This window comes from Osmerus mordax, chromosome 15 (assembly GCF_038355195.1).
Source record: "Osmerus mordax isolate fOsmMor3 chromosome 15, fOsmMor3.pri, whole genome shotgun sequence".
NCBI lineage: Eukaryota > Metazoa > Chordata > Actinopteri > Osmeriformes > Osmeridae > Osmerus > Osmerus mordax.
The window spans coordinates 12,036,179-12,049,410 of record NC_090064.1 but is presented as its reverse complement, the minus strand read 5'-3'; the positions used below and the strand labels follow the sequence as shown (position 1 = coordinate 12,049,410).

Sequence of the window (13,232 nt, the reverse complement as noted above, 5' to 3'; positions counted from 1 at the left end):
ATAGGAGTTAGACATGTCAGTCACCGACCTGAATGCAGTTCAACAAAATGGCAACCGAGAATTATTCATTTCAAGCCTGCATGCTTTTCAGCTTTAGCTGTTATGACCAATACAAGAAATACGCTGTCTCCATAGAGTTAACAGCAACTCTATCACACAGGGATGTGACACACACGTAAAAAGCTTTAACCTTGTTCACGTCACTGGAGAAGAAGGAGATTCTTCTGCAGTAATAGCCAAGTAGGCCAGAGGGTGACTGCTATCTGTGTCTGTGTGAGGGTGCTTTGATTGAATGTTGATGGCTGTGTGTGCCCATGTGCGTGCATACAGTATATGTTAAAGTGTGTGTGTGTGTATGTGTGTGAGCGTTTGCATTTGTTAGCCACCTTGCGTAAGCAGCAGCCTCTAAGCTTGGTCAACATAATGTCAAGTACTTTTACAACATTACCTTGTAACTACATTACCAGATCTTTGCAACAGAGTGCTTCCTCCTACTGTAAGTCCTTTCAGCATTGTGATCAAGTACTGATCATATGCCTACAGACACCCAACACACCACATTAATTATATTAGGCTACAGTGGGGGGCTGGACTGGAAGCTTGCTTAGACACTGGGTCTCTATTCCACTTGAAGCAGCGTGCAGGGGAAGTAAAAAGGCCTTAGCTTTTTACAAGAGGCTGGGAGAGAGAAAAAGGAACAGTCATGGAAAACTGATGGTGGTAAAAGTGCCAGAGTTGGCAGTAATTCTGAGAACTGGACACCACTCTGGGCAGGAACAACACTGTTTATTATGCTGCCTGTTTGGGGCTGGATTTTTTTTTTTCTTCCCCGTTCTTCCAAGCAGAAACCTAAGAGATTCAAATTCAGCAACATAAATCCCTTGACACTGTGAGAATAATGTTATTTTCTGAAACAGCAAGTGGTTGTCAGGTTGTGTCAATGAAGAAGTAGTAGTATGAATGCGATTCAACCAATACAATAGATTTGATTAATTTCGATAGTTCCATACTTTTCTTCAAACCCAAAGAAAGCATGATAGGTTTAGGATATTGGTACAACTGTATAGCTACAGCAATATACCCCCTTGACTGCTCAGTCCCTGGGGAATAGTGAGCAGAGCTTTGTATGCCATCTAGTGGTAGTCACACACGACTCTGAAAGACATGATAAACAATAGGTTAAAATGTACTAACATTCAATTTATATAAAAATGAAGAAACTTTATTTGTTGTGTTTCTGTTGGGTGTATTTTTCTTCCCTATTAAAATATCTGTTCAAGGCCTAAAAGCTGGAACATGTGTAAGAAACGGAATCTCACAACCCCTTGACCCTTTAAGATTTCGCAGCGTTACAGAAAATAAACTCAAAATAAGACATTCACCTGCCAACCTTCTAATCACGTCTTGTTCTATTTTTAGAGCTGAGTGAGAAGAGCTTTTGAGCCTCGGCTTTACCTCTCCCTCACACTGCTAATGAGATTTACACTTGGCACAAGATGCTGCGTGGGAGACAATGGGGGTGTCTAGACGAGCTATGCGCCTGGCGCATCGAGACCAGAGCTGCAGACCAGACTGACCTCATGAGGCTGTTGATTGGCAAGCGGCGTACTCGACCCTCGACATGTCAAAAGGTGAACTCAATGTTTTTCTTTGTGGTGAATCATTTCAGCTTGTCAAGTATCACATCTATGACATTTACATTTACATGTATTCATTTAGCAGACGCTTTTATCCAAAGCGACTTCCAAGAGAGAGCTTTACAAAAGTGCATAGGTCAATGATCATGAACAACGAGATAGCCCCAAAAACATTGTGGGGAGCCAAAACATGAAGCATACATTGTGAAGAGAAAATAAGTGCCAGTGGGAAGAACCATAAGAGCATGTAGTTAACAAGTTACAATTAAACAACATGAACCTCAGAAGTGCAAGAGTGTTCCTGTAGATAAGTAAGCAACCATAATATAATTCACAGCGATTACAATAAGTTAAATCAGTTACAACTAACCAACAGGAGCAACAAGTCCCTCAATAAGTGTCATTGTTTTCTGGAGGAAACTAACAACAGTTCCAGCAAATCATTCCTAAGTACCGTTGCACTCCCGGAACAAGTGCGTCTTGAGCCTTTTCTTGAAGGTGGGGAGACAGTCAGTGTCTCTTTGGGGGCCAGACAGGAGAAGAGCTTGGGTTGGGAGCGGGCGCTCTTGAGAGGTGGGACCACCAGACGGTTGTCAGAAGAAGACCGAAGGTGGCGGGTGGGGGTGTAAGGCTGGAGGAGAGACTTGATGTAGTTGGGTGCAGTCCCGTTCACCGCTCGGAAGGTCAGAACCTAGAGTCTTGAATCTAATACGGGCCGTGATGGGAAGCAAGTGGAGGGAGATGAGGAGCGGGGTAACATGGGAGCGTCTGGGTAGATTGAAGACCAGGCAGGCTGCTGCGTTCTGAATCCCTTGGAGGGGGCAGGTTGCACATGCTGGGAGACCGGCGAGCAGCGAGTTGCAGTAGTCCAATTTGGAGAGGACTCATGCTTGGACTAGCAGCTGGGTGGAATGCTCAGACAGGTATCTCCTGATCTTATTTATGAATAATTTTTCGGATTGGCTCCATAACCTCTTAACTCCGTCCCCCTTAAAACCACCGTTTATTCCATCTTCAAAACAGGGACCCTGATTGTGGATGTCAACTATCTCCTGTTGCCTAAGAAGTACTTCTTAGGCTGATTATCAAAGAAGTGAAAGAAGCAGCAAGACGCAAACTCAGGTTTGTGATGCTCTTTATTGAACAGAAGTCAAGGGAGAAACAGTTAAATAACAGTTATATATGATGCAGTGATGGAAAAACCGTTACTTTAGGTGTAAGTGCTGCTTCCCTAAGCAGAGCTGAGCGGGCTTAGTTCTTGAAGCCCTTCGACTGGGCGGAGGACCACACCTCCTCTCCGTCCCTCTCCACCACCATGGTCCCGTCATTGCGCAGGTGCAGGTGACACATCTTGAAGCCCCCGGAGGCCTGGCTCTTTGTCTGCCACATCATCTTGTTGTCCCTCTTGTACATCACCAGGTTGCAGTCGTCCTGCATGCACAGGCGCCAGGCGTCGCGCTGGCCGGCGGTGTCTGAGTTCCACATGGGCTTCCAGCCGTAGATGATGAAATTACCGTCCTCCTGGATGCATAAAACAAGGAGAGAGGGAGGGAGGGGGAGAGAGAAAGAGATGAAAAGAGAGAAGGAGAGAAATAGAGAGAGGGTTAATGGTCAAACTTGATTCAAGAGCACACAAACAGTCCAGCAGAAGTGAACTATTTCACAAGGTTGGTTTCATTGTGATTCTGAAAAGGCAGTTTAAAAAATAGTTCAGTTGTTGTCCCAGGCGCCCACCTGGAAGACAGCCTTCCACTCATGGTTGTTGGACATGATGTAGTCTCCCTTGCGGAGCTCATCGAACTTGGACATGTAGTTTCTGCTCATGGTTCTGTGAAGAAAAAAATCAAAAGTGGTTGGTTACATTAAGGGTCACACAGGACACTGCAAAAAAAACATTTACACCTAGCTACACTTACACTTAGCTTCTATAAGAGAAGGGACAGAGAAAGAGAAAAAGACAGAGCATGTGAGAGGGAGTAACAGCATGAGACCAACAACATACTCACAGGCTGGAGTGGACTTGGAGAGCCTGAAGAATCTGGAGTTCTGGGTGGTTTTGGAATGGACTTGGAGAGCCTGAAGAATCTGGAGTTCTGGGTGAAGTGTCCTTCATTCAGACTCAGTCAGCTTATATAGCCAGCAGCCAAAGAAAAGACCACTGAGATGTAGAACACTCTCTGTAAAGCTATAATCAAATATGTTACACACAAGTCTACAGAGAAGAAATTTGGAGGAGTACACCCAGGCTAATGTAATTTGGAACCATGGCTATTAAAAAAGCACTAAAATGTTTGGATAGCGCTTCAAAGATGTGTAAATTGTAATTATGTTTATTGGTAGCACATGGTTTGTCTGAGAGAAACTGTGTCCGAGACATTTCAGAGATATTTTCTTCAACACATGATCAAAGATTATAATCACCTCAAATGAAAAAGAAATAGTGCTGGAAGCTGGACCACGAGGTCATGTATGGACTTCAATCAACCCTAAAACTATTTAAAAAAATGAAAATACTTTGTTAGGTACTGTATGTCCCTTTTAGTTTCTCCTCTGCACTTACTACAGTGAAGGTCTTAACAATATCATAAATAATTAAGTTTGAGACACTGATGTCACGGTGTTTCAGTCTATCATTGAAAAAGTGCACCAAATGTTCATCTTTGTGTGCAATAATATTCAAAGTAGGGGTGTCAATAAATATTATTGCACAATATGTGTTTCTAGTTTGATAAAAATGGCATGCCAAGCAGACAAGGATCCCAAATACTGACACTACTGATGTGCTGCAGCCCTGTCTACAATAAACCTTCATATAATCTGGAATCATTCAGCCATGGTACAGGCATTCTGTCCACATTCTGGTTTGACTGACCTCTTTACTAGAACATTATATTTCAGAGTTTAAAGTAATGTAATTTCACAACGCGATGCCATGCACCGTCACTTACAAAGGACACAGGGCACATTACACATCAGATGAGGCTCTCTCAGTTTGAAGGATGGGCTGTTTGTGAAGTCTAATTGTGAGTACAAGTAGCTCCTCATCTCTGCTGACTCAGTAACAACTGTGTGTCTGTAGATGTTTCAGGGGTATGGCTGGCCTTCTTTGCCTGCCTCACATGTTTTCATCAAGGTCCAACGGCAATGGACATTAGTGAGAGGTAACGGAGTTCAAGTCCTAGTCAACATATCAGCCAATAAAAAAATGGAGTGAAAGAGATTTACTGTAATGTAGCTTTTCTTGTGTTGCAATAAATTACATAAGCTTGTAAGATGAGGCATTTAATTAACAAATAACTCTTAAATTAAACAGTACACAGAGTATTAGCAGACTGTTAGATGATCCTTCTTGAAAAGGATACGGTACACATGGTTGTGTATTCCAACACATGCAGCTGCATGGAAACAATGTTCCCATTACTTACTGTGAGACATGAGTATGTATAAACTTGTTTTAAAGCTTTACACATAATTGGAAGGAATGTGTGTGCTTGGCTAAACTTGTTTTATGCCTTAGGCGAAACATTTTTCGGAGTGTGTACAGGCCCAGGTTATTTCTAGAAGTATTTGAAGTGTCGTTGGTGAATTCGTACCATTTTGATTGATGCATATTGCTCACAAAGAGCTTATAGAAAAGCATCACTTGTGGCCTATTTCTTATGTAGGGTGAATTCAGGTAATCTGGGACATTGGGTAATGTGGGACATCTAAGCTTCAGGTTCCCCCCCCCCCCTTGCTATGACAATGTCTAGTCCACAGAACTTTTACTCTAGGTTTAGCATGGATGTTATGTGACTGAAAAAAAAACTTGATTGGCATGGTGTCACAGAAAAACGGCAGGGCAATTGTTAATCTGGAAACTTCCATGAGATGCAAAACATTTTACCCAATCTATGTTGTTCACATGTTGACATGTCCCCCCCACACATGAAAAGAAACAGAACAAGCAACGGTTTCAGTGACAACTGTAGTTTATTGTTTGAAAAATCATTGGGGCGGTTTTACTTTTGTCCGCGTGACATGGCAGAGGACCACACTTCCTCGCCGTCCTTCTCGATCACCATGGTGCCGTCATCCCTGAGCCAGAGGCGACACGTCCGGCAGCCGTTGGACGTGTGGGTATTGGTGTGCCACATGGCCTTGTCGTCCCTCTTGTACATCACCAGGTTGCAGTCGTCCTGCATGCACAGGCGCCAGGCGTCGTGCTGGCCGGCGGTGTCCGAGTTCCACATGGACTTCCAGCCATAGATGATGAAGTTACCGTCCTCCTGGATGAAGAAAAGAAGAGGGAGACGTAGGGCGCAAAGAGAGAGAGTGTGGGAGGAACAAGGACAGAAAATCTTCATCGAAAGTCTGTCATGTAGATCAGGGCTACATATTGGATAGTAGGGGTGGGGGAATCGATTTTCTTAATGTTTGTTTTTCTTTTCTTTTTTGTTCTTTTCTTTTTTTTCAAAAATCTCTTAAAATTCGGGAATCCATTCTTTATCGAATCGTGAGGTACCTTCTTACAAGCAATGCCACAGAGGGATTCACACACGCCCGAAGAATTGCATCTAAACCAACCTGAACCCTTATCCTCATCCACCGTAACCAACCTAAACCAACACCCATCCTAGGTTTGCAAACAGAACTCATCGTTTGATAATAATAGCTGTACACATCTCTCTGTCTGTCTCACCTGAAACACTGCCTTATATTCTTTGTTGTTGGACCACAGGTAGTCCCCCTTGCGGAGCTCATCAAACTTGGACATGTAGTTCCTGCTCATGATTCTGCTCCACAAAGGAAAGACGTTTAGAGTTGAAACACAAAGTTGGACATTTGGAAGTTCACAGTAAGAATCAACCAGGGAAACTGTCTACAATCAATCTTTCAGGTCATCTCAATACCTAAAAACCACCCACCCTCCAACATGTGGCAATATGTTGGCTTAAATATTCAATGCAAACAATACAACCTTCCTCTGTCAGCTTCAGAATGAGCACTATTGTTCAGAGGAATCCTATCTGGCTCCAGTCTCAGGTTAGATAGCACTGATCATGTATACCACAGACAGAAGTACTGACGACACACACCACTGACAAGGTACTCACAGGCTGTGTCAGGCTGGCTGAGGATGAGAAGATCAGACAGATGGAGAGTTTCACACCTCCGAGTAAGGACCAGACTGGTTTTATAGCCAGAGATGGAGGGAGGTGACGAGAGGAGACAAAACTGCTCTCTTCCTCTCAGAACAAAATTAAGAATAGAACACAACTCCCTTGTCAGTGGAGCGTCTCATATCATTTTCTACTTAAAAGTCTCAGATGAGACAAACTAAGTTGAGAGCACATGACAGAGCACACTTGTCTCCATCACTACATCCACTGTCATGTTAAATGTCATGTTATATGTAATCATAGTTAAGCAAAGACCGGAGAGTTGGAACCTCCTTTTAGGAAACACATGATCATTCATCTCAAAAAAGCCTCTTCTCAAACTAATCTAATCCAGTACCACTGGTTAATGTCTCTATAAATGAATCAAACGAGCAGAGCTCTCCACGTGATCAAATCAAATCAAAATTGATTTGTATAGCCATTTTTACAAGCAATGTCACATACACCCATAGAACTGCCCCTCAACCAACCTCAACCCTCAAGGAAGACGAGGAAAAACTCCCAGAAAAACTCACTAGAGGCGAAAAAATGGAAGACACCTTGGGAGGAGCTATTCAGTGAGAGATCCCCTCCTCCAGAGACGGTTGGTGAAAGTGAGGTGCAGGACACAGGCTTAACATAGTCATACATCAAGGAAGTGTCAATGAGTGTTGAAACACCAAAATCCAGTGTTGAACTTGGGTCAGTTGGTAAATGTCAGTATAAGCAGAGGTAGCCACACGTGAAAAGAACTGTTGGCATGGTAACTCCACGTGATCAGAACTGTTGGCATGGTTTGAATGGGATGTATCAAAACTATGAAGAATCCAAAAATGTATTAAAATGGTCTGAATAACTAAAGATAATGACTGAGAAGCGACTGAGCATTAAGATATTGTTCTTAAATTTTATCTGGGAGTTAGATGGCTGAACGGTTAGGGAATCGGGCTACTAATCAGAAGGTTGCCAGTTTGATTCCCAGCTGTGCAAAATGACGTGTCCTTGGGAAAGGCACTTCACCCTACTTGCCTTGGGGGGATGTCCCTGTACTTACTGTAAGTTGCTCTGGATAAGAGCGTCTGCTAAATGACTAAATGTAAATATATAGTTTAGTGAGAGTATGGTGTTTTCTGTGAGCGGATGGAAACACAGCAACATTTTCATAACTGTTACCCAATACCAAATGAAGGAGCTGTTCAGTAGAAAAACTCCCTGTCTTCATCAGCAGAATCCCCCTCTGTCTGATCCACCATCTGACCTTTTACTGAGGCATGTCAACTTAATATCATCAGTATGGATTCATCCACTGTAAGGCCAGGAGGGGGCGCCACTGAGTTGGAAACTTCCAATGTCGACTGTGCTTAAAGTTCTCTCTATAACGTTCTTACACTCAACGTTCTTACACAAATATTAACAGTAATGGTATGAGAAAATGTTTCAAAGAACTGAAAATGTAACACTAACACTAATCCAATCACATCAAATTATATCATGAGTACTGACTTAGCGGTTGCTTAAAGGGTCCATCTTCAAAGTAATGCAACTTCACACATCAGCACACACAAAATAAAAATCTAGAGTGGTTTAGGAGAGTTTTATTGTTAGATTCTGACCTGAAACACAGCCTTCCACTCACGGTTGTTAGAGAGGAGAAAGTCTCCTTTAGTCAGCTCGTTGTCCTTCGACAAATAGTTTCTGCTCATGATGGTAAACAAGATACAGATCTGTCAATGTAGCATTGTGGTTTTAATTTCTAAATATGCAGAGATCTGTCAAACCTTTGTTGTTACTTATACATATACAAATGCTAAAATATGTACAGAATATAAACACATTTAATATATACATATGTACAGCATATATTATAGCATTCTGATACTTGCATAAATATGAATAACATAAATAATATTTCCTGTATCCAATGTTTTACATTCAAATGAACAGCTTAATATCTTAATAGTTATATTACAATGCAGAGTATCAAACAAGTAACTAGTAACAGTTCAATGAATCGGACACAACTTACACTTTGTTGGAGACCTTAACCAGGAACCTGAATGTTCTGAGTGAAGTGTAGACCAGGGTGCACCCCAACTTTTATAAGACCAGGCAGGAGTTTGAAAGGATTAGGTTTGAAAGGAAAGAGCTCATTTGCATTCAGGGCCATAAGGTACATGTTAATTAACATGCAAGAAGGATGAAGACCAAGACGAAATACATGCCCCTTAGGCTCATAGTCATTCACCAGTGATTTAACATATCCGTCTTGTTCAGTATTATAAAAGAACTGCATAGCCTGCTAGTAGAACTTGGCAGAGAATAAGTTTAGAATCAGCAGAACACACCCATAATGAGACACTCTGATTCGTCCTTTTTGTGTTCTTTATTTATAATGCTCAGTACAGCTGACATGGTGTATACTTCATGATGGGCTTACATGTACGGGGTTAAACAAAGGTAAACAGAGTAGAGAGAAGATAATACTGATACTAACTGCATTAGAACATAATAATAACCTTTAATGTTTCATTTGCAGATAATTTTCAAATATTGATAGGGCAACATTATATTTTTGTAAAGTTGTTCTAAAACCTTTTCAAATGTGTGTGTATTTGACCTAATTAAAATAGTAACTAGCATGTGGTCCCCAGCTTTACTGAGTACACCCACTTCTTGTAAACAACAATGTTTCACTTTTCATCACTGCTAAGATATCCACTTATTCAACAACAACAACAGGGTACAATCAAAAACAGATTACGAAGCGTATGGCGTTATCATGAGTGCCGGGAATCAGTGAGAACCCTCCAGTCATCATGCCTCCCGTCAGGCCCTGCTGGCGAGCAGAGTGGGGGCTCCGCTGCTGTAATTCATCTTGTTGCAGTAACTCCGTCTTTTATTGCTCACATCCTTAAACGAAAATAGCAGATTTATGACTCAGGAAAAATGACTATGGGAGATCATTCGAAAAGACAAAGAGTAGCGCAACAAAGACGACCATCTGAATGAATGCTTGTATTCAACTCTTCATTATTCAATTTCAATTACATTTCAATTTCAACTTTTTGGAAGTGAAAGGATAAGATAGAAGGAGGAGAGGGGAGAGGAGAAAAAGAAGCCTAGAGCAGAATACAATACATACTAAATACATACAGAATACAATACATACTAAATACTTACAGAATACATACAGAATACTTACATTCTAAAAGCTTCTACTCATCCTAAGACTTGAGCGTTTCATATATGAGTGTTTTCACATGCGTCTGTGCAAGCATTTCATATGCATGTGTACGTTTTAGTATGAATCCGCGTGTGAACATTTCACATTTCCTAAACGGCCCCTAATAGAATACAATGTATCTACCTACCTGTGTGACCTGTGGTTTGTGGAGACAACTGACGTAAGGCTTGGGGTCTTTCTCTATGTTGTTCCCGATTGTTTTGCAGCAAACCACACAGTCCATCACTGGCTGTAACACAACATGACACGAACTATAACCTATTTGGCATGCTAGATGAGAAAGTAGGCTAATGGTGTAAACGGTGATTAAAAACCCAACCCACTCACTACACAAATAATAACCTCTCCTGCTAAGTGAGAATCTCCATTCAAAGTAGCCTACTGTTTATATCCTGGAATATTCGATTTAATACCAGTCTGGAAAAACTTCACATGGAATTTTCACACAAACAAGGCTCAGATAAGAGTGGGGTTTCACTTACCCGATCATTCCTGAACTGGCAGCGATCTGGGTTCGTTGTGCCTTTGGAACACTTAGTCGGTTTAAGGTAGAAGTTATGGTAGAGATATCTAGCATTGAAGTCAGCCTAAAAGACACAATGCGACTTTAGTTTCAGTTTCATCCACACTAAAATGTGTGACCTGTTACGACATCTTTAAATATTTTACAATTAAAATCAACTGGGCTACAGGTATCATCTTAGACTACTCCAAAACGACAGGTCTACAGTGTGTGACGATGTATATTAAAGTTCCTATCCATTATGTAATTTTTCATATACAAAATATACATTGTTTTACCTCCAACTCTGACTTAAGGATGGTCTTGAAGTAAAGAAAATGGTGTTGGACAGCATGATGAGACTGCAGTTGCTGCAGCGCGAGGTCCACACCTCTCCTGTAGCCGTCTGGCAGCCTGTTGTAGGCCTCTTGGGCCTCGGTGCAGCTCAGCAGGACTCCAGCAGTGACCAGCAGCAGCAGCAGCTTTACCAGGGAGGCAGCCATCTTCCTCTCTGTCTGTCTGGACTGAACAGATGGACTGATGAAACGCAGTTGTCTGTGGAACTTCCCTTCTACCCCTTGACTCAACACGAATGGGTCTCAACATGAGTATTAATCAGATTCTTGCAATGAGGCCAAGTAAACATTTATACAGCCAAAAGGGGATGTGGAGTTTGCCGTTCTCAAAGAAACGAAAGTTAGATGGTGCAACTAGTATTTGGATGTAGCTCCTTTAGTTGTTTCCTTTCAATTCAACCATTTAATATATTTCTCAATAGCAGATCTGTCAGCGTTTGCCTGAAAATAACAATTAATCAATGAGATTCATTTTTGACTAATAAAACACCTTTATTGAACATAGTGCACTACACTCATTGTTAAATTTATTTTAAAAAACAATACACACTCGACATACTAACTACAAAACAGGGTTGAGCTCATATTGCAAGCATGTACTTGATACTGTAACACAGAGTACAATAAAACCAGTCTCTACCCACTAACCAGATTTAATGAAACCAAGTGTAAAATAAGGCCAGTATGAGGAGTATTCTGAGCAATACAAGCATTGCATGGGACATTCATTGTTTGGTGAACAATACTTGGGTGCACTTGATTTAGACAACCAGTCCCAGGTGCCAACTATGAGGGAAAATCCAGCTCACTCCTTTAAACACTTTTATGTAATTCAACTCTGTTTAATGACCCTAGTATGGTTACATTTTAAAGGGCTATAAGGTCATTGGTCAGTGTGTTCATTCAGTTCCTTTAACTGTCAGAAGAGTAGGTGCTCCACTGGTGTAGGCCATGCTGTTACAGTGCTCCACCCTGGCCGTCTTCATATCCTTGGATTCAAAAGAGGAAGTTTACAATTATCTTTCAACATAGCTTAATTTACATCCTCTACGTGTGATATTTTGTAATATTTTAAAATACGGTATTAACTCACAACGTCATGTGTAATGTTGTGTCGTAGGTGTTAAACCACCAGGCACACATGCAGACCTACCTCTGTGAGAGCTGGTTTGTGGACACAGTTACAGGCACACATGCAGACCTACCTCTGTGAGAGCTGGTTTGTGGACACAGTGAACATAGGGTTTGGGTATTTTCTCAATTTCTCCGGCAAATGTTTTGTAGCACACTGCACAGTCGATCAAAGGCTGAAAAAAAACACTCACTTTTACACTTCTGAAGCATTCTGGCAGCCAGCAAACTATTTCTTCTGGATTTAGAGCATTTTTCCAACTCTAAAATCTGGTTACCTGAAGTTTGAGGGCTGGGTCTATCGTCAGCCACACGTACTTACTCTGTCGTTCCTAAACTGGCACTGTTTGGAACTAGTTGTTCCTTTTGGACACTTGGTGGCTTTCAGATAGAAGTTGTGATAGATGTAACTCACATCGAATCCAGGCTAGAGAAAGACAGAAAACAAGCACATCTCATCATTCCACTTACTGGTGGACAGCACAGTGCAGTGCCAGAACAGTTACATAAACTACATTCCTTGAGATAACACCCATAGTACTGAAATGCTCCATTGTTTACTTTTGGCAAGGGGTCTCCAAAAAGACTGTGTAAACACTAGCTAACTGTCTGTAGAGACAAACCTCTGGGCACTGAAGAGGCATCAGTGGTTAGAGACGGACCTTTTCAGCACCCAGCAGAGACAAAGGCAGATCATACAGTACCTCAATGTTGGATTTGAGGAGACTTATCCATTATGTAATTTTTCATATACAAAATATACATTGTTTTACCTCGAACTCTGACTTAAGGATGGTCTTGAAGAAAAGAAAATGGTGTTGGACAGCATGATGAGACTGCAGTTGCTGCAGCGCGAGGTCCACACCTCTCCTGTAGCCGTCTGGCAGCCTGTTGTAGGCCTCTTGGGCCTCGGTGTAGCTCAGCAAGACTCCAGCAGTGACCAGCAGCAGCAGCTTTACCAGGGAAGCAGCCATCTTCCTCTCTGTCTGTCTGGAACACACATACTGAGTGGATTATTCAGCACCCCACTCCACGCCCCCAGGCAAAACATTAACTAGAGACAAACAGTCTTGTCAGCAGTCAAGAAGACAGACAATGTTTGTCTTTCTTGTTTTTCGGCCTGTTGAGGGGTTTCACAACACTGAGGACATTGTACCATTTCTGCTTAAGCTTTGATCCTATTGATACTAAAATGTGACATTGTTTTTTTAAGATTCAAAT

At 41.8% G+C, this 13,232-nt stretch overlaps 2 protein-coding genes across 3 annotated transcripts; both read right to left on the bottom strand.

Annotated features, from left to right (window-relative positions):
• Positions 1-2,755: 2,755 nt before the first annotated feature.
• Positions 2,756-3,750, bottom strand: LOC136957574 (B-type lectin plumieribetin-like). Its single transcript, XM_067251612.1, has 3 exons — positions 3,644-3,750; positions 3,372-3,465; positions 2,756-3,158 (listed from the first exon to the last, which is right to left on the bottom strand). Exons 1-3 carry the CDS (start codon positions 3,748-3,750, stop codon positions 2,889-2,891), a joined length of 471 nt encoding a protein of 156 aa, XP_067107713.1. The 3' UTR covers positions 2,756-2,888.
• Positions 3,751-5,590: 1,840 nt separating this feature from the next.
• Positions 5,591-8,441, bottom strand: LOC136957572 (B-type lectin plumieribetin-like). Of its 2 annotated transcripts, none has more exons than XM_067251611.1 (3): positions 8,392-8,441; positions 6,319-6,412; positions 5,591-5,905 (listed from the first exon to the last, which is right to left on the bottom strand). In XM_067251611.1, exons 2-3 carry the CDS (start codon positions 6,406-6,408, stop codon positions 5,639-5,641), a joined length of 357 nt encoding a protein of 118 aa, XP_067107712.1. In that variant the 5' UTR covers positions 6,409-6,412; positions 8,392-8,441; the 3' UTR covers positions 5,591-5,638. The 2 variants fall into 2 exon arrangements, with proteins under 2 accessions (XP_067107712.1, XP_067107711.1); XM_067251610.1 differs by lacking the exon at positions 8,392-8,441 and adding an exon at positions 6,734-6,798.
• Between the last annotated feature and the right edge of the window lie 4,791 nt (positions 8,442-13,232).

What these genes read in the sequence shown, in the direction of transcription:
- LOC136957572 (XM_067251611.1), bottom strand. Translation starts at nt 6,408, where the DNA reads ATGAGCAGGAACTACATGTCCAAGTTTGATGAGCTCCGCAAGGGGGAC. An exon ending in AATATAAGGCAGTGTTTCAG is followed by an intron (nt 5,906 to 6,318) that starts GTGAGACAGACA and finishes TTCTTCATCCAG; the next exon opens with GAGGACGGTAACTTCATCAT.
- LOC136957574 (XM_067251612.1), bottom strand. Translation starts at nt 3,750, where the DNA reads ATGAAGGACACTTCACCCAGAACTCCAGATTCTTCAGGCTCTCCAAGT. An exon ending in CTCCAAGTCCACTCCAGCCT is followed by an intron (nt 3,466 to 3,643) that starts GTGAGTATGTTG and finishes TTTTCTTCACAG; the next exon opens with AACCATGAGCAGAAACTACA. An exon ending in AGTGGAAGGCTGTCTTCCAG is followed by an intron (nt 3,159 to 3,371) that starts GTGGGCGCCTGG and finishes TTATGCATCCAG; the next exon opens with GAGGACGGTAATTTCATCAT.